This window comes from Somniosus microcephalus, chromosome 4, assembly GCF_052327205.1.
Source record: "Somniosus microcephalus isolate GS21.2 chromosome 4, FLI_Smic_1.0, whole genome shotgun sequence".
NCBI classification, from domain to species: domain Eukaryota; kingdom Metazoa; phylum Chordata; class Chondrichthyes; order Squaliformes; family Somniosidae; genus Somniosus; species Somniosus microcephalus.
This window is the reverse complement of record NC_140990.1, coordinates 242916395-242934803: the sequence shown is the minus strand read 5'-3', so window position 1 is coordinate 242934803 and position 18409 is coordinate 242916395. Positions and strand designations below refer to the sequence as shown.

At 45.3% G+C, this 18409-nt stretch overlaps 1 protein-coding gene across 1 annotated transcript in view; it reads right to left on the bottom strand.

The window, feature by feature from the left end:
• Window positions 1-18409, bottom strand: part of pde11a (phosphodiesterase 11a) — a 544209-nt gene that overhangs the window by 291916 nt on the left and 233884 nt on the right. The window contains exon 3 of the mRNA XM_085986089.1: window positions 11804-11893. Coding sequence (XP_085842215.1) covers window positions 11804-11893 — 90 coding nt within the window. The remainder of the gene's footprint in view (window positions 1-11803; window positions 11894-18409) is intronic.

Here is an 18409-nt window from a genome sequence, read left to right as displayed (position 1 = left end):
TTGGTCCCTGGTGGGACTCCTACTTGTAAATATTATAGACACAAATTTACTTGCTTCTTGCCACCTACATGTTCAATAAATCTTTCTTAGGACTGGACTAGAAGTCCTACACAGTATCAATACAACATTCAGCTAGTTCTTCTCATCTGCACACAGTTTCTCCACGACTTCATCCATGATATTAAAACCACTAGTAAATCAAAAATGGTATCGCTCATTGATAGTCTGCTACCTTGGCCTGTGCTTTTAAGTCCATTGCTCTAAACAAGCAAATCCAAGTAACTGAAGCTATTTAAGATGGTAAAATGTATCAGTTGGCAGTTGCAATTACTTGTAAATGTTAAGGTCCAAGTCTATGACTGAATTTCTTTATTTTTTATATTGTTTTACATCCGTAACTGATGTTTTTGACTGTAACAAAGTGTGACGTCTGGAGTACGATGGATGCCTAACTGATAGAAGACATTTTTTTAAAGTCACATTCATGAATCTCCTGTGGCATTGCTGATGGTGAGTCAGAGGATATGGGCCTAGAAATTCAGTTGCGTTCGCCAGCCGTTAACGCCATAAGAGGGGTAGATTTCCAGCGCTAGGCACTTAGCGCCCGGGCGCAGGCCGATCTGCGCCTACGCCCAACTTCAGTTGACATTTAGCGCCGGCGCAAAGTGTTTGCGCCCGCTCAGCTGCGCGCGCAGCTTATGACGTCATTTCGTCGTGCAACGCTGTTTGTGCGCCCCAAACCGGAAATTCAGTGGCGCCCGCCCAATGTGGGCGTGGCGCTGTTAAGAACTGTGAAGTGGAACGCAGCAGAGGCCCTGCGGGCCTCGGGGAGCGCTAATTAAAGGGCACTTACACTGAACTATAAAGGCCAGCCATTTTGCTGCAATGACTTTAGTGCTTTGGATTTCTGGACAGAGACCAAGGAACAGACCTTACTGATTTGGGACAACATAGGAGAGGTATTTTTGGCTTCTGGCCAGAGCTTTGAAATTTGACTCATTGTGATTTCATTGTTTGCAAGTTTATTATGGGGGCTGCATGGGGTTCCAACCCTCAGTTCCAGCATTATGTGCGAAGGGCTCGCAGACGCTGTGTGAGAGGGCCAGCCATACCTAGACGCAGAGGGGCCATCAGGCGTCGGCAACGTAGGCCTTACCCACTCAGGGAATACCGGCAGCAGGTGTCCTATCTCACCATGACTGCCGCGCATTGTGTTAAGAGGCTGCGCTTCAGAAGGGAGGTGGTTGCAGAGATCTGCCAGCTGCTTCACAGAGATCTGCGTCCACAGCTGATGTGCAGGACGTCTCTGTCGGTGGAAGTGAAGGTCACGGTGGCTCTGAACTTTTATGCAAGTGGCTCCTTCCAAGCCGCTGCTGGGGACATAGCGAACATCTCCCAGTTCGCCGTGCATCGCTGCATCCGGCAGGTCACCGATGCCCTTTTCGCAAGGAGACACCAATTCATCTCCTTCCCCATGACCCTAGAGAGGCAGGAGCAGCGTGCAGTCGGATTTGCCAGGATCGCCGACTTCCCCATGGCGCAGGGCGCCATTGACTGCACGCATGTGGCTATGCGGGCACCTATCGACAATGCCGAGGATTACCGCAACCGGAAGGGCTATCATTCCCTCAATGTACAGCTGGTGTGTGACCACAGGCAGCGCATCCTAGCTGTCAATGCCCGCTTTCCAGGAAGCAGCCACGATGCATTTATCCTGCACCAGACTACTGTGGCTGACATGTTCGAGGCACAGCCTCCACCAAGGGGATGGCTTATTGGGGACAAGGGCTACCCTTTGTGTACATGGCTCATGACCCCGCTCCGCGCGCCCAGGACCCCTGCGGAGGAGGCATACAACGAAAGCCATCAAGCCACAAGGAACATCATAGAGCAAACGATTGGCGTCCTCAAGCAACAGTTCCGCTGCCTGGATCGTTCCGGCGGATCTCTACAGTATTCGCCGGATAGAGTCTCCCAGTTCGTCGTCGTTTGCTGCATGCTGCACAACCTGGCTATCCGCAGGACTCAGGCACTGCCACCTCGCGTTGGACCACCACCTCAGGAGGACGAGCAGGAGGACCATGAGGAGGAGGAGGAGGAGGAGGAGTACCAGCCCAGGAGGGAGCCACAAGGTCCAAGGGCCGTCCGCCGGCGGCTTATTGAACGACACTTCTAGGCCCTCTGTCAGGGAATGGCTTGTGGCAATGAACGCACCTGAATGCAGCCGCCCCGCAAGCCCTCAGCCAGTTAACGCAACAACCACTTGAAACATGACACCTGGACAAGCTGAATAAATAAAAAGCTTTATTTAACAAACTCAGGGCCCTTCCCACATGAAACAGAAAAACAGACAAGACCCCCAAAAGACAGTCAAAAACATATCTCACTCCCACAACCTGGGGAGGAATAACAAAAATCGTCCATCCAATTGGCCTTCATCCTTGGCCTTACCAAAATAAGCCCCCCCCCTCCAGAACACAAACACCCCCATATAAAAATACATTTGCCTTCATCTTCGGCCTTACCAAAATAAGCCCCCCCTCCTCCAGAACACAAACACCCCCATATAAAAAAAACAGTTGGCAACACACTCTACTTGGTGTGCCGAGAGGGCGAGACCTTGTGCAGGCTTCTCCGGCCCCTGCCCGACCTGTTGCTCTGTCTCAACCTGGGCCCTGTGGGTGTTGCAAGGCTGGGGGAAGGCTCCTGAGGGGCACAATGCGTGACGGCAGATGCCCTTGGGGATCGGCCTAGACGAGGTCCGGCCCTGGAGGGGCCGGCTGCTGACTGCTGCAGTTGTGGCTGGCCAGCATCAGTCTCTCCAGCAGCTCGTCGCACCTTGGCTGGGGGAGTGGCAGTGGCGGCTGCAGCAATGGGGGCAAGCTGGCTGATGCCAGGCGCTCGCTGGTCGCCAGAGACACTGGCACTCGGCCGGGCTGGCACTGCAGCAAGCGCAGCAATCTGGTGAAGGCCAGACCGCTGTGCTGCAGCAGGGCGGCGGGTGCCCTGGCGATGCTTCCGTGACACAGCGAGTGTGGCAGAAGTGAGTGCGCGAACTGCCCTGGTCTGTGCCCGCATCAGATCAGCCAGTGTCTGGACGGCACCACTCATGAACTCGCGACTCGCGTCCTGTGCTGCCGCGAGTTGGTCGACACCCCTGGCCTGTGCTGCCGCGAGTTGCTCGACACCCCTGGCCTGTGAGTCCCCGAAATTGGCCACACTATGAGCCAGGGACTCAATGGCCTGAGGCAACTGTCCCACAACCCCCATGAACTCGTTGTGGCGCCGCTCCGAGGGCGCGGACATTTCATCAAGGAGGCGCACCTCCTGGGCGAGGACCGCCTCCGGACTGGAGGGCGGACTCTCCCTCTGGGGAGAAGGCCGCCGAGCTGCCCGACCCTTCCCGCGTGCCTGGACGCCACTGGGCCCAGGAACTGCCCTCCCCTGCAACACTTCCCCCCTCTGGGGAGAAGGCAGCCATGCTGCCTGACCCTTCCCGCGTGCCTGGACGCCACTGGGCCCAGGAGCTACACCCCCCTGCAACACTTCCCCCTGGCTCTCCTCCAGGCAAGACGTGTCCCCTCCATTGCCATCCCCTGGCGCGGATGAGGGTTCCCCCGATGTGCCGCCTTCCTCTTGGTCCTCGTCGTCCTCCTCTTCCGAGGGACTGGCACTCTCAGCTTCAGGGACCTCCTCCTCACCAGCTGAAAGCAGGAAGGCACAAGAGTAGCTTTAGAGTGAGGACAGGGCGTCAGCGAGGGAGGCATGAGTGGTGCCATTATGCGCATTGGTGGGACAGTGGCAAAGGATGTAGATCTGAAGCGCAAGGGGAACCAGAGAGGTCCAAACGGTCATGTCCTTACCATTGGGTCCCAGCACAGGGTCGGCATCTCCAATAGCAACGGGGCCAGTCACCCGGCCACGCATGAGTCGAGCCACGCTCTCCTCCAGCTGACTGAGCTCCTGGAACTGGGCACGGCCTCCCCCGGTGACAGTCTGGCTCTTCAAATTCCGCGCCAGCTTGGCCTGCAAGAGAAAGGACGGCCTCTAAGTACACTGTGGTGCCCTGTTGTTGTGTGCACTGCCTCCCATGGTCGAATAGCTTGGCCAGTGTGTTAAGTGCAGAGAGTGCTATTGATGATCATGCCAGTGCCATAGCTGTGGGAGGAGGGCTGGCCATTAGGCCTTTGAGGTCCCTTTGCCCATAATGTGAGGTGCACATGCAAGGATGAGGAGGACACTGGAAAGGGTACTCACCCTGACCAACCGACTGAGGTCGTTGTACTTCTTGCGGCATTGGTCACCAGTCCTGGGGACATCGCTGTTGGCTGACACCCTCTGGGCGATTTCACTCCAGGCTCTCCTGTACTGCCTCCTGGGAGCCTTCTTGCCACTGTCCGGGCACAAGATCTCTCTGTTCTTTTCCAACCCCCTAAGCAGCACCCTCAAAGCATGCTCTGAGAAGCGCTGCGCTCATTCACGGGCCTTCTGCATGGCTTCAGGCGCTATTTGGGTCCACCAGCAGTGTTCAGGCCTAGCTGCAGGGCTCCACTATCCAGGGCGTGGCTGCAGACAAAGTCGACCCTTCCCCCTTTAAGAGCTGGCCGGCGTCAGGGTGTCTGCTGTCAATCAAAACATGACCGCACCTGCGCTGCGCCCAGCCTCGGCGTTATCAGTCCGCACCGCCGGCTTAGCGCCTAAAGATAGGAGTGCAACGCCAGTTTCAGCGCTCGCCCAAACTCCTTGGCCAAAGCTACTGAATTTCGGCGAAGTGGCCTCCACTTTCCGGCGGGCGCTAACTTTAGCGCCCGCCCGACTTTACCGCCCCAAAAGTGGCTATACTGAATTTCTAGGCCATGACATTTTAAGTATTATATAATGTTATTGGGGTAATTTATTTATTAAAGGCCAGTACTAGGAATGGAATTTGTAGGCATTAAGATCGGTATGATTTATGAAATGAGAGATTAGAGGGACTGCATTTTCTTGGCTTTTGTTTATCTCAAGGATGGTGGCACAGACATTTATTTACTAATTTATAAAAGGGCAGCTGTGGGAATGAAATTTATAGTGATATGTTTATTTTTGTTAAGATCGGTATTATCAGCCATTTAATTTAAAAGCTGAGGGCAGCATTGATTTATTTATTTAAATATTGGTTTATTTATTTATGAAAGGGCAGCAGGGGGAATGGAGTTTATGACTAATTTGTGAGGAAAATATACATTTTCCCAAAAATATCAAGTTTAAAATGAAGGGAGCAGATAGAAAGTGCAGCGCTGGAGTACAGGCCAGGAGAATTAGTTATTTTCTTGGAGCAGCCGGGACCCGAGGGCTCAGTGGAAGTTGTACGCAGCATAAAATAGAGTATTGCTGCACAAAGGAGTAGAGGCCATAAAAGAATCCAACAACAAGATAGGTATTACAGGCATTACCTGTCAGTACCTTACAATGCTATCTACTAAAAGTAATATAAAAAAGCATTACTAATTGTACAGAACTATTACTGGAAATAGGCATGACAAACAAAAACTCAAGAAATGTAATATATTCTAGATACCAGCAGATCTTCCATGATGTTGCTCATGGTGTGTCAGAGGTTACACTGTTTTACAACAGTTGATGCTCAATGTATTTTCAGGCCTACTGATTTTTCTGTCTCCCTTCCTTGCTTCTGATTTCTACATTCCTTATCTCTTCAATTATGATTTGGTGCAATTTTACTTTGAACTGATCAACAAAGTGCAGTGATGCAGAAAGTGTACACTACGCAAGGCATTGGGCCTGAATTTGCAGTCGGAGGCTTCCCGCGGGCGGATGCCTCCAAATCACAATAAAACTACGAACCTACCTGATTGTCCTGGATCCACGGAGACTCGCGCTCTTGGGCCTCTATGCGTAGACATGCGTAAACGCGCACGTATCTCAGGGGCGCCTGCAGTTCACAAGCGTCCCTGGGATCACGTGGGCCAGCCCAATCAATCAGAAAGGGGATTCCCATTATGCTTATGGGGATTCCATTTACGTACGGAATCCCCATAAGCTTAATAGGAATCACCCAAAACATACAACCGTGAAATTTAAAAAAATTACATGTTTAAAATTAATTAAAGTACAATTTCATTAAACATTTAAAACAAAAATTTAATTTTTGAAAAATAAATTTAAATATTTTAAAGGGGCTAAAAATAACATAACAAATGTTAAAGTTTTTTTGTTTCAATAGTTAAAAAAAAATTCTTTAAATATTCTTACGCTGGTAAAAGAAGGCCCTACGCCTGCTTTTACCAGGCGTAAGAGTTTCACGGGCATTCACTGGGCAGTAGTTGGGCAAATAGCCCAACTCTCCGCCAGCGAATGTCCATTTCCCAAGGGTGCGGAGGATCTGTCAAGAAGATTCTTGACAGATCGCAAGTTCCGGGTTTTCACGCATGCGCATGCGGAAACCCAGAACTTGCGGGGCACTTATAGCCATACCGCGTACGTGGTCATAGGCCCCGGAAGATCCGGGCCAAGTAAATTGGCCCAGAACTTCGGGTCTCCACGGGTGAGCACGCACAGGGTACTCACCCGTAAGCCCAATGGAAGTGCCGGTTTCCTGCATGCGCGGGAAACCGGCACTTCCGTTCCCCTGAACGAAGGGGTTAAGAGGTGGAATGCTTGTGCAGGAGAGGCTGCGCGTGCGCATCGAACTTACTTTTTTTTTACAGGTTTTCCTGGGAAGGTAAGTCTGCAGAATTTACACATATAAAAAGCAGGCATAAGGCCTGCTTTTTACAAGGTAAGTGGTGAATTAATTAAAATTAAAACATTTTTTCCACAGGTTTATTATTTTTAAATACTTTAAAGAAAGGTAAGTTTATTTTTAGTCCCGTTAGAAAATAAAATATTTTTTTTCAAAAATTTAAATTATTGTTTAAAATAGTTATTTCATGTAATTTATAGTTTATTTAAAAAATGTGATTTAAAAAAAAATTATTTGAAGATTTAGTGGTTTTTGGGGCCCGTAGTATTTCTAAGTTTTGACAGCTCTTCCTGTCAAACTTATGAATGGAGCATTCCCTGCTCCGATTGGCTCCCCATGGCCCACGTGATCCCAGGGGACGCATCGAACTAACTGCGCCCCTGGGATATGCAAGCACTGCGCGCCGGCAGCTGGAGCAGGCCCAGGATTGGAATTCCACAGGGGCCCACAGTACAACTGCCGGCGCGCAAGGTAAGTGCAGGTCGGGGGCTTGCACCCGCGGGAAGCCCCCGACCCGAATTTCTGGGCCAATCTATTTACATAGGATTACATAGGATATACAGCACAGAAACAGGCCATTCAGCCCAACCAGTCCATGGTGGCATTTATGCTCCACTCGAGCCTCCTCGCGTCTTTCCTCATCTACCTCTATCTGCATAACCCTCTATTCCCTTCTCCCTCATATGATTATCTAACCGCCCCTTAAATGCATCTATACTATTTGCTTCAACCACCGTGGTAGTGAGTTCCACATTCTCACCACTCTTTGGGTAAAGAAGTTTCTTCTGAATTCCCTATTTGCTTTCTTGGTGACTATCTTGTATTGATGGCCTCTAGTTTTGCTCTTCCCCACAAGTGGAAACATTCTCTCTGTTTCTACTCTATCAAAACCATTCATAAATTTTAAAGACCTCTAGTAGATCACCCCTCAACCTTCTCTTTTCAAGAGAAAAGAGACCCAGCCTGTTCATCCTTTCCTGATAGGTATACCCTCGCATTTCTGGTATCATCCATGCTAATCTTCTCTGTATCCTCTTCCGTGCCTCTAGATCCTTTTTATAATATGGCGACCAGATTTATACGCAGTACTCAAAGTGTGGTCTAACCAAGGTTCGATACAAGTATAGCATAACTTCACTACTTTTCAATTCAATCCCTTTAGAAATAAACCCTAGTGCTTGGTTTGCTTTTTTATGGACTTGTTAACCTGTGTCGCTACTTTTAGTGATGAGTGTATTTATACTCCCAGATCCCTTTGCTCTTCTACCCCATTTAGATTCGTATTTTCCAAGTAATATGTGACCTCCCTATTTTTCTTACCAAAATATATTACCTCACATATATGTGTGTCGAAATTCATTTGCCAATTATAAGTCCATTCTGCAAGTTTATTAATGTCATCTTCTAATTTGTTGCAGTCCTCCTCAGTCTTGACCATGCCCCCCCCCCCTCCCCCCACCGGCCAATTTGGTATCATCCACAAATTTAGAAATTGTGTTTTTCATTCTAAAGTCTAAATCGTTAATATAAATTGTGACCAACAGTGGTCCCAGCACTGATCCTTGTGGAACACCACTACCCATCTTCTGCCACTGTGAATAGCTACCCTTTACCCCATCTCTCTGCTTTCTGTCTTGAAGCCAGCTAGCTGTCCATTCTGCTACTTGTCCCCCAACTCTGCATTCTCTGACCTTATTCATTAGTCTATTATGTGGTACCTTATTGGAGGCCTTTTGAAAATCTAGATAAATTACATCTACTGCATTACCCTTGCTTACTCTCTCTGTTACCTGTTCAAAAAATTCAGTGAGGTTGGTCAAGCAAGAATTTTCCTTTTGAAATCCCTGCTGACTATTCATTATAATAGTTTTGGTTTCTAGATGTTCTTCTATTTTCTTCTTTAGTAGGGATTCCATTATTTTTCCTACCACCGATGTTAAGCTGACTGGTCTATAGTTCCCTGGACATGTTCTATTTCCCTTCTTAATTATAAGTATTACATTAGCTATCCACCAGTCCTCTGGCACTACACCTTTTACTAATGAATTATTAAATATGTGTAGTAATGCCTCTGCTATTTCTTCCCTAGATTCTTTTAAAATGCGCGGATGTAATTAGTCCGGACCAGGTATTTTATCCTCTTTGAGTTTGATTAGTTTATTTAATATATCTCCTCTTTTTATTTTAAATGCACTTATCTCATTACTAATCTCATCTTCCAATGTCATGTCCACCTGTTCTGTCTCCCTGTTCAAAAAATGTAATTATTTAATATTTCTGCTATCTCTCTATCACTGCCTGTCCATCCCTAAGTGGCCCTATTCCCATCCTGACCTTCCTTTTTCTTTTTATGTGCCTGTAAAATATTTTACTATTTTGTTTTATGTTCCTTAATAATTTAATTTCATAGTTCCTCTTTGCTTTCCTAATTGTTTTTTTTGACTTATCTCCTAATCTCTTCATATTCTCCCTTATGATGCTCTCCCTTGCTGTCCATTTACTTAATGTATGTCTCTTTCCTTACCCTCAATTTTTCCCTTATATCTTTATTCATCCATGGTGGCTCATTCGTGTTTAGCTTGTTCTTGTTTTTTAGCGGAATATATTTTTCCTGAACTCTCTTGAACAACATTTTAAATGTTTCCCATTGCTGTTCTACATCACTGTTTGCCAATATTGTTGTCCACTTTATTTTCCCAAGTGCTATTCTCAGTCCCTCAAAATCAGCTTTTCTCCAATCTATTACCCTAGTCTTCGTCATACTTATGTCCTTCTCAATTATTATCTTAAAGCATATCATATTATGGTCACTATTGCCTAGATGTTCCCCTATTTTTACTTCTCTTATCTGTTCTGGTTCATTCCCCATTACTAGATCCAATAGTAAATCCTCCCTTGTTGGGTTTTTTACATATTGAGTTAAAAAGGAGTCCTGTACACATTGTAGGAATTCCATTCCCTTATCCCTTTATCTACTTCTTTTGTCCAAATAATATTGGGGTAGTTGAAATCCCTCATGATTAGTATTCTATGTTTTTTACTCATTTCCCTAATTTGTCTGCATATTTCTTCCTTCACCTCCCTTCCACTATTAGGTGGTCTGTAGACTACCCCTATTAGTGTGATTAATCCTTTATTATCTTTTATCTCTATCCACATGGATTCTTTTTCTGCCTTGCTGATAGCTGCATCACTTTTTTCTACTGCCATTATGTTATCCCTAATAAATACAGCTACTCCACCTTCCTTTTTTCCCTCTCTTATCTTTTCTAAATATGTTATACCCTACAATGGTTAATTCTCAGTCCTGATTTTTCTGTAGCCATGTCTCAGTAATCCCTACCATGTCTGGTTCCTCACAATGTATTATTGCCTCCAGCTCCCCTATTTTATTAAGGACACTGTGCATTGCTGTACAGGCAGTTTAATTCATTTTTAATAGCAGTTCCTCTCACTTTATTTTTAACCATCTTTTTATACTCCTGTTTTATAACTCTATTTATTCCCTGGCCATCAATGCCCTCCCTTACTTTATTCTTTCCTATGCTCTCCTTTCCTCTTTTGTTTATATTTAGTTGGGTTTCATTCCTTGTAGATCCCTCCCCCCATCTTACTAGTTTAAAGCCTTCGCCACCTCCCTATTTACCCTTTCCGCTAGGACACAGGTCCCATCCCGGTTCAGGTGGAGCCCGTCCCATCGGTACAGCTCCTTACTGACTACATACCGATCCCAGTGTTCCATGAAAAGGAACCCCTCTTTCCCACACCAGCCCTTTATAGCCATGTGTTAATTCTCCTGATCTGACTGTTTCTATGCCAATTTCCATGTGGCTCAGGCAATAATTCAGAGATTATTTGCCTTTGTAATTTCTGCAACATGCAAATGATAACATATCAATATCTGATCACCTAGCTTGTCAAATTTTTCTCCTGTGACACCTTACTTAATGTTGAACACCTCACAGTGTAGTGCACTAATTTACATACCGTATATGTATCTCAATATTAAATATAATTTGCAATTTCGTTTCTCAGTTAATAAGCAGCTATGAATTTCTGAAAATGTGCATCTCTTTGGAAGATTCTGATTTCCTACATAACGTTGTCCTCTGCAATATTCAGTCTGCCTCTAATATTTTCATTAAAGCCATCAAAAATATTATGAACTTGATTGGGAGATTCCACTGGTTGTAGCTTCATAAATTAGAATGATTTCCTAGTTAATTAATTATCAAGTCTATAATTTTATATCAGATCCCAACAGGTTTCTCTCTAGCCAGAAATGCCCTTTTGGAAACTTTATTAAATGCTTTTGGAAAGTCTAAGATGTATGATATTCACCACCTTACTCTCATCTACTTATTTTGTTAAATCCTCAAAGAATTCCAGCAAATTATGAGGCATTGCCTTTTTATGACCTATTTGGTTTTATTCATTGCCACTCTCTTGCTAGATTCTCTTAAATTCCTCCCCTTATAAAATACTCCACAATTTTCCCAAAGATACCAAGCTAATAGGTTTTGAATCCCAAAGATTATCTTTGTGTCCCACCATTCCTAAGTGAATCAATGGGCATCAAGTCAAATTTTCAAAACCAGATTCAAAAGGTAGTCAGGTGGTGCAGTATGGTGAAGCACCACTGCCCAGGCACAGCTTCAATCCCCCCACCCTGCCATGTGAATGTAATGCAAAGGGCAATCACCTCACCAGAGGGAGAGTCATTGCCAGGTCAATGTTGTGGCCAGATGAAGGTAAGTATTGGTGGAGACTTGGGGGAACATCACTTATCCTCAATCTCGACTGTAAGAGTTATGGGATTTGGTGAGATCTGCATAAGGGGGAAAAGGAGAGAAAAAGAGAGGGATGGCATGCCCTTCTTTAAAGTAAAATAATTTAAAGCAAAGATTAATTCTAGCCTGACTCAACTTAACTGCTCTCGTTAAGACAGTTGTCGATTTTGAACTTGCAGTCAGCATCACACTGGATATGGTAAAGGCTGTGTGGAAAGAATGGCTGGAATTAAGTGCATGCCGCCTCTGTGGCACACTCTCTACTTACCCTGCTCCTGTCGTACTCCTTTCTGGAAGCAGCAAACAGTTGAGCATTTGAGATCGCAATTCCACAGAACGGGAGGTACATCCCCAGCACCTGGACAAAAAAACATTTGTACATAAGAACATAAGAAGTAGGAGCAGGAGTAGGCCATACGGCCCCCTCGGGCCTGCTCCGCCATTCATTAGGACCATGGCTGATCCGAATCTAGACTCACGTCTACTTCCCTGCCCTCTCCCCTTAACCCCTTATTCCCTTATCAGCTAGGAAACTGACTATCTCCGTTTTAAATTTATTTAATGTCGCAGCTTCCACAGCTCTCTGAGGTAGCAAATTCCATAGATTCACAACCCTCTGAGTGAAGAAGTTTCTCCTCATCTCAGTTTTGAAAGGGCAGCCCCTTATTCTAAGATTATGCCCCCTAGTTCTAGTCTCACCCATCAGTGGAAACATCTTCCCCACATCCACCCGATCAAGCCCCCTCACAATCTTATATGTTTCGATAAGATCGCCTCTCATTCTTCTGAATTCCAATGAGTAGAGGCCCAACCTACTCAACCTTTCCTCATAAGTCAACCCCCTCATCTCCGGAATCAACCGAGTGAACCTTCTCTGAACTGCCTCGAGAGCAAGTATATCTTTTCTTAAATATGGAAACTAAAACTGTACGCAGTATTCCAGGTGTGGCCTCACCAGTACCCTGTATAACTGAAGCAAGACTTCCCTGCTTTTATACTCCATCCCCCTTGCAATAAAAGCCAAGATTCCATTGGCCTTCCTGATCACCTGCTGTACCTGCATACTAACCTTCTGTGTTTCATGCACCAGGACCCCCAGATCCCTTTGTACTGTAGCACTTTGCAGTTTCTCTCCATTTAGAAACTAACTTGCTCTTTGATTTTTTCTGCCAAAGTGCATAACCTCACACTTTCCAACATTATATTCCATCTGCCAAATTTCTGCACACTCACTTAGCCTGTCTATGTCCTTTTGCAGGTTTTTTATGTCCTCCTCACTCACTGCTTTCCCTCCCATCTTTGTATCGTCGGGAAACTTGGATATGTTGCACTTGGTCCCCTCCTCCAAATCGTTAATATAGATTGTAAAGAGTTGGGGTCCCAGCACTGACCGCTGCGGAACTCCACTAGTTACTGATTGCCAACCCGAGAATGAACCATTTATCCCAACTCTCTGTTTTCTGTTAGATAGCCAATCTTCCACCCATGCCAGTATATTACCCCCAATCCCGTGATTTTTTATCTTGTGCAGTAATCTTTTGTGTGGCACCTTGTCAAATGCCTTTTGGAAGTCCAAAAACACCTCATCCACTGGTTCCCCTTTATCCACCCTGTTTGTTACATCCTCAAAGAATTCGAGCAAATTTGTCAAACATGACTTCCCCTTCATAAAACCATGCTGACTCTGTCCGATTAAATTATGCTTATCCAAATGTCCAGTTACTGCTTCCTTAATAATGGACTCCAACATTTTACCAACCACAGATGTTAGGCTAACTGGTCTATAGTTTCCAGCCTTTTGTCTACCTCCCTTTTTAAATAAGGGCATTACATTAGCAGTTTTCCAATCTGCTGGGACCTTTCCTGAATCCAGGGAGTTTTGGAAAATTACCACCAATGCATCCGCAATCCCTACCGCTACTTCTCTCAAGACCCTAGGATGTAAGCCATCAGGTCCAGGGGATTTATCCGCCTTAAGTCCCATTATCTTACCGAGTACCATCTCATTAGTGATTTTAATCGTGTTTAGCTCCCCCCCCCATAGCCCCCTGTTTGTCCAGTGTTGGGATATTTTTAGTGTCCTCCACTGTAAAGACTGATACAAAATATTTGTTCAGCGTTTTTGCCATCTCCATGTTCCCCACTACTAATTTCCCGGTCTCATCCTCTAAGGGACCAACATTCACTTTAGCCACCCTTTTTCTTTTTATATAACTGTAGAAACTCTTGCTATCTGTTTTTATATTTTTTGCTAGTTTACTTTCATAATCTATCTTCCCTTTCTTAATTAATCTTTTAGTTATTCTTTGCTGGCTTTTAAATGCTTCCCAATCTTCTATCCTCACACTAGATTTGGCTACTTTATATGCCCTTGTTTCCAGTCGGATACTATCCTTTATTACTTTATTTAGCCACGGATGGCTGTCTTTTCTTTTATGCCCCTTTTTCCTCAGTGGAATATATTTTTCTTGAAAGTTGTGAAATATCTCCTTGAATGTACACCACTGTCCATGTACTGTCTTACACCTTAATCTATTTTCCCAGTCCACTTTGGTCAACTCTGCTCTCATACCTTCATAGTCACCTTTATTTAAGTTTAGTATGTTGGTTTGAGATCCAACTCTCTCACCCTCCAACTGAATTTGGAATTCAACCATGTTATGGTCACTCATTCCAAGGGGATCCTTTACTGGGACATTTTTTTATTAATCCTGTCTCATTACACAGGACCAGATCTAAGATTGCCTGCCCCCTGGTTGGTTCAGTAACATACTGCTCAAGGAACCCGTCCCTAATGTACTCTATGAACTCTTCCTCAAGGCTGCCCTGCCCAATTTGATTTGTCCAGTCAATATGAAAGTTAAAATCTCCCATGATTATAGCTGTTCCCTTATTACAAGCCCCAACTATTTCCTGATTTATACTCTGACCAATAGAGTTGCAACTGTTAGGAGGCCTATAGACTATGCCCACTAGTGACTTTTTTCCCTTATTATTCCTTATCTCCACCCAAACTGTTTCACTATCCTGATCCTTTGACCCAATATCATTTCTCACTATTGCAGTGATTCCATCCTTTATTAACATAGCCACCACACCTCCCTTTCCTTCCTGTCTGTCCTTCCTAATAGTCAAATACCCCTGGATGTTTAGTTCCCAGTCATGGTCACCTTGCAACCATGTTTCTGTAATGGCCACCAGATCATACCCATGTGTAGTTATTTGTACCGTCAACTCGTCTATTTTGTTACGAATGCTGCGTGCATTCAGATAAAGAACTTTTAAATATGTTTTGTGACAATTTATTTCTGCTTTTACCCCCTTTACTACTTTACCTTTATCTTTATATATTCTGTCCCTTCCTGACATGCTCTGGTTTTTAATTCCCCCACTGCTACCTTGCTGTATTGCCTTCTCCGCTGACATTTTTATTTTTCGCTCTCTTGAAACCTCCCCCCCACTAATTAGTTTAAAGCCCTCTCTACAGCCCGGGTTATTCGATTCGCCAGGATTCTAGTCCCAGCACTGGCCAAGTGAAGTCCATCCCAACGGAACAGCTCTCTCCTGTCCCAGTACTGGTGCCAGTGTCCCAAGAAGCAAAACCCATTTCTCCCACACCAGTCTTTGAGCCACGCATTTAACTCTCTGATTTTATTTACCCTAGCCAAATTTGCTCGTAGCTCAGGTAGTAATCCAGAGATTATTACCCCTGTGGTTCTGCTTTTTAATTTGGCCCCTAGCTGCTCATACTCCCTCAGCAGAACCTCTTTCCTTGTCTTATCTATGTCGTTGGTACCAACATGGACCACGACAACTGGATCCTCCCCCTCCCACTCCAAGTTTCTAAATGTTCAATGTTTAAAAAGTCTGTTTATCAAAGGCCCTATTTCAAAGCAGGCAAAATTCTTGAGTGTAAGGTTCTGGCTACATAGTACAACTGCCTATTTAGTAATAGCAATCATGTCACAGAAAGAACAATTCTAACAACATTGGGTAAATCCAAACAGTGAGATTTTCAGCCAGCCATATATGGGAGATATTTTGTTGTGTCTAACTGGCAAGCTATGAACATCACACAGGAATCATCTGGAAGAAGTAGCCACACTGGAAGGATGGAATTGGCTGTAATACGAAAGCAGCTGGTGCAAAACCTCGCCGAAAACAGTAAACCTTTAACGTCAAAAACAACTCTAATAGTTTGCTGTGCCATCACATTTTAATGATAGTAAACACCTGACCCTGACTATCTAGTTAGCTGATTTCAATCACAAGGAAGTCTTACTTGTGGTGGGAGGGCAGTGAACACTGCTCCTTGTATGTGGTTCAGTATCTGCTTTCCCCAACTCTACAGAGAATGGAAACATGGCTCCTGCTTGTATGCGGTATAAACATTATATATATTAGTAATATACTTGTGTGTCTCTGTAATTTTCCTCTCTTTCGCTGTCTTTTTTCCCCCTTTCTCTTTTCCGTATCTTTACTTTTTGCTTTTCCTTTGTTTTTGTTCACTTTGGGGGAATATTTGGGCTGATTTGCGCCTCTCATTAGTGCCCCCGGGGGTGCTAACGGGGTACAAATCCCCTAGCGCCTGGGCGCGGCGCCGCTAACGCCTCCCACAAAATTCAGTCATGCGCAGCACCCCACTTGCGCCCTGGCCACAAACTTTGCTTGCACCCCCTGACCTATCGCCAGACGATATGTCCAACAGGGTCAGGGGGGCATTTTTGCAGTGGCGGCGGCGCTAGTGAAAGGGGCAGGTGTCGGGCGGCCATTTTTTTTGGGCCGACTGCCAGCACCTGCCCCCTTCCCCTTTTTTCCTCTCGAGTGCCGGGCTGTTTTCACGGCACCCCGCTCCCCGGTGGTCTAGCAAGGCCCTGGTGCGTGCAGTGCTAGGCCCCTCCCCTTTAATCAGGGGAGGAGGCCTGCAGTGACGCGGTGCTACGTGCTGACGCATGCAGCGCTGTTGCACGTAGCGCCGTGATCTTCAGTTGTAGCACCCCAAGAAGGAGGTGGAGTGCTTCCAGTAGTGCTTCACCTCCTGCTTGGGGCGCTACTAATGAATTTCCGGCGAAGGGACGCTAACATTATCCCGGGGGAGAGGGGGCTAAAATTAGCACCCTGGCAACATTAGCGTCCCAAAAGGGACACCACCCAATTTTTCCCCCTTTATCTTCACAAGCTGCCTGGCTGAGGCACAAGTGCCATTATAATATTTTACTTCTGTTTTCACTGGAAAGAACTGCCAGTGGAGATGTGGGATTATGATCCTTAGGCAGGAGGGTGTGAGAGGAGGGCTGATATATATAAATTAATATTGGAATTTGAATGATTCTTATGGCTTGATAGAGTAGAACTGCTGCTGTAGAAGTAGCTTGGACAATCCAGTCAAAAGCTGCAAAATTAAAAATCCAGGGTGATAAAAGGCCATTCAGTCCATCAAGCTCACTCCATCAAGAGTGCAAATATGGGCTTTGCTCCCTTAAGTGTTGATCCCTTACTTTAGCGAACAGTAATTTCCTTCATTGAACTCCTCTGAAAACAAAATCAAGCAGTATTGTTAAGTATCCGGGTATTTCTCAACAGCTATCAATTCTTTTAAAAGGTACCAATTGACCCAGAATTGATTGACATCTCTGGGAGTTTATTCCACATATCCACTATCCTGTATGTGTGTGTGTGTGTGTGTGTTTTGGGGGGCGGCGAACATTTCTTCTCATCTTTAACCTTTCTCAAGGCTTGTACAGCCTAATAATTTCAGGTTTGCTTACCCAATTGTACACTAAATGCACACAGCTCGAGACAATACACTTCCAAAAAGACAAACTATTAATAAGGCAGAGTATTAATTTTTTAAACTATTTTCAATGTGATATTTCTATTTTTCAATCAAAACATTTAAGGAAAGAAACCTTAAGATGTTTCACTACACAATTTTCCTGATTGGTATCTTCCAGTTTCAAACATGCTTGTTTGTTGATAGGAGAAATCTTAATACGATATCTCAGGGCCGAAATACCTCAGTCCTTCCGGTGCACTTCCACAGTAACTGTGGTTTGAGTGTGCCAGAAGGGCTGTAATTATCCCGGAACCCAGATGCAACTTTTTAAGGGGCTGATTCTGCTGCCTACCCTTACACAGGAAGGGATGGGACGAGGAGCAGAGATCCCCACTGTCAAGAGTTGCCTGGCCTTCAGAAGACTTGGTATAGCATCGGCAGTGGTGTGGAGCCCTCCTGGAGTCCAGGCTAGGACCATGGCCTGGATCCTGAGGATGGAACAAATTTATGAACCACATTTTGTCCCCTTAAGAAATGAGACCAAAGAAGCAAGATTTGCCTCTGTTAGGCAGAGTGGGCTGACATTTTACTAGTCCCACAAGAAATGGGAGGAGCATACTTACCATTGCATTCCTCCTGATACCAGTTAACCTCTTTCTCATTTGCAGGCAATGGTCAAGCTTGGTTAACTACATGGGCTTGAGTAGTGGTCTCCCTTCATTACTAATTCCACCGGTACTATTGCTGGTGGGTGGTCTTCAGCCCCATGAAGGGCAATCTCATTTTGTAGCACGTCCTCCAACAATACCTGCAACTCTTTAGCATTAAAAGGAGCACTGTTGCCTACAAATCTCCACTCTGCCATTGTAATCAATTACCCATTACAACTTCCTCTTTAATAGCTAGCTGCAGTCCTTTAAGAGATGATGCCATACTTGATTCTGCAGTCTCCATCTAAGTTTTGAAGTGCCTATGCCCTATTCAAATTAGGAGGTGGCTTTCTCATCAGAAAATTGGGCAGAATAAGCTGATTGTGCTGCAGGCACGAGCATGCCTGCACATTGGGCCAGTCCAATCCTAGATTTCCCATTACTGAAA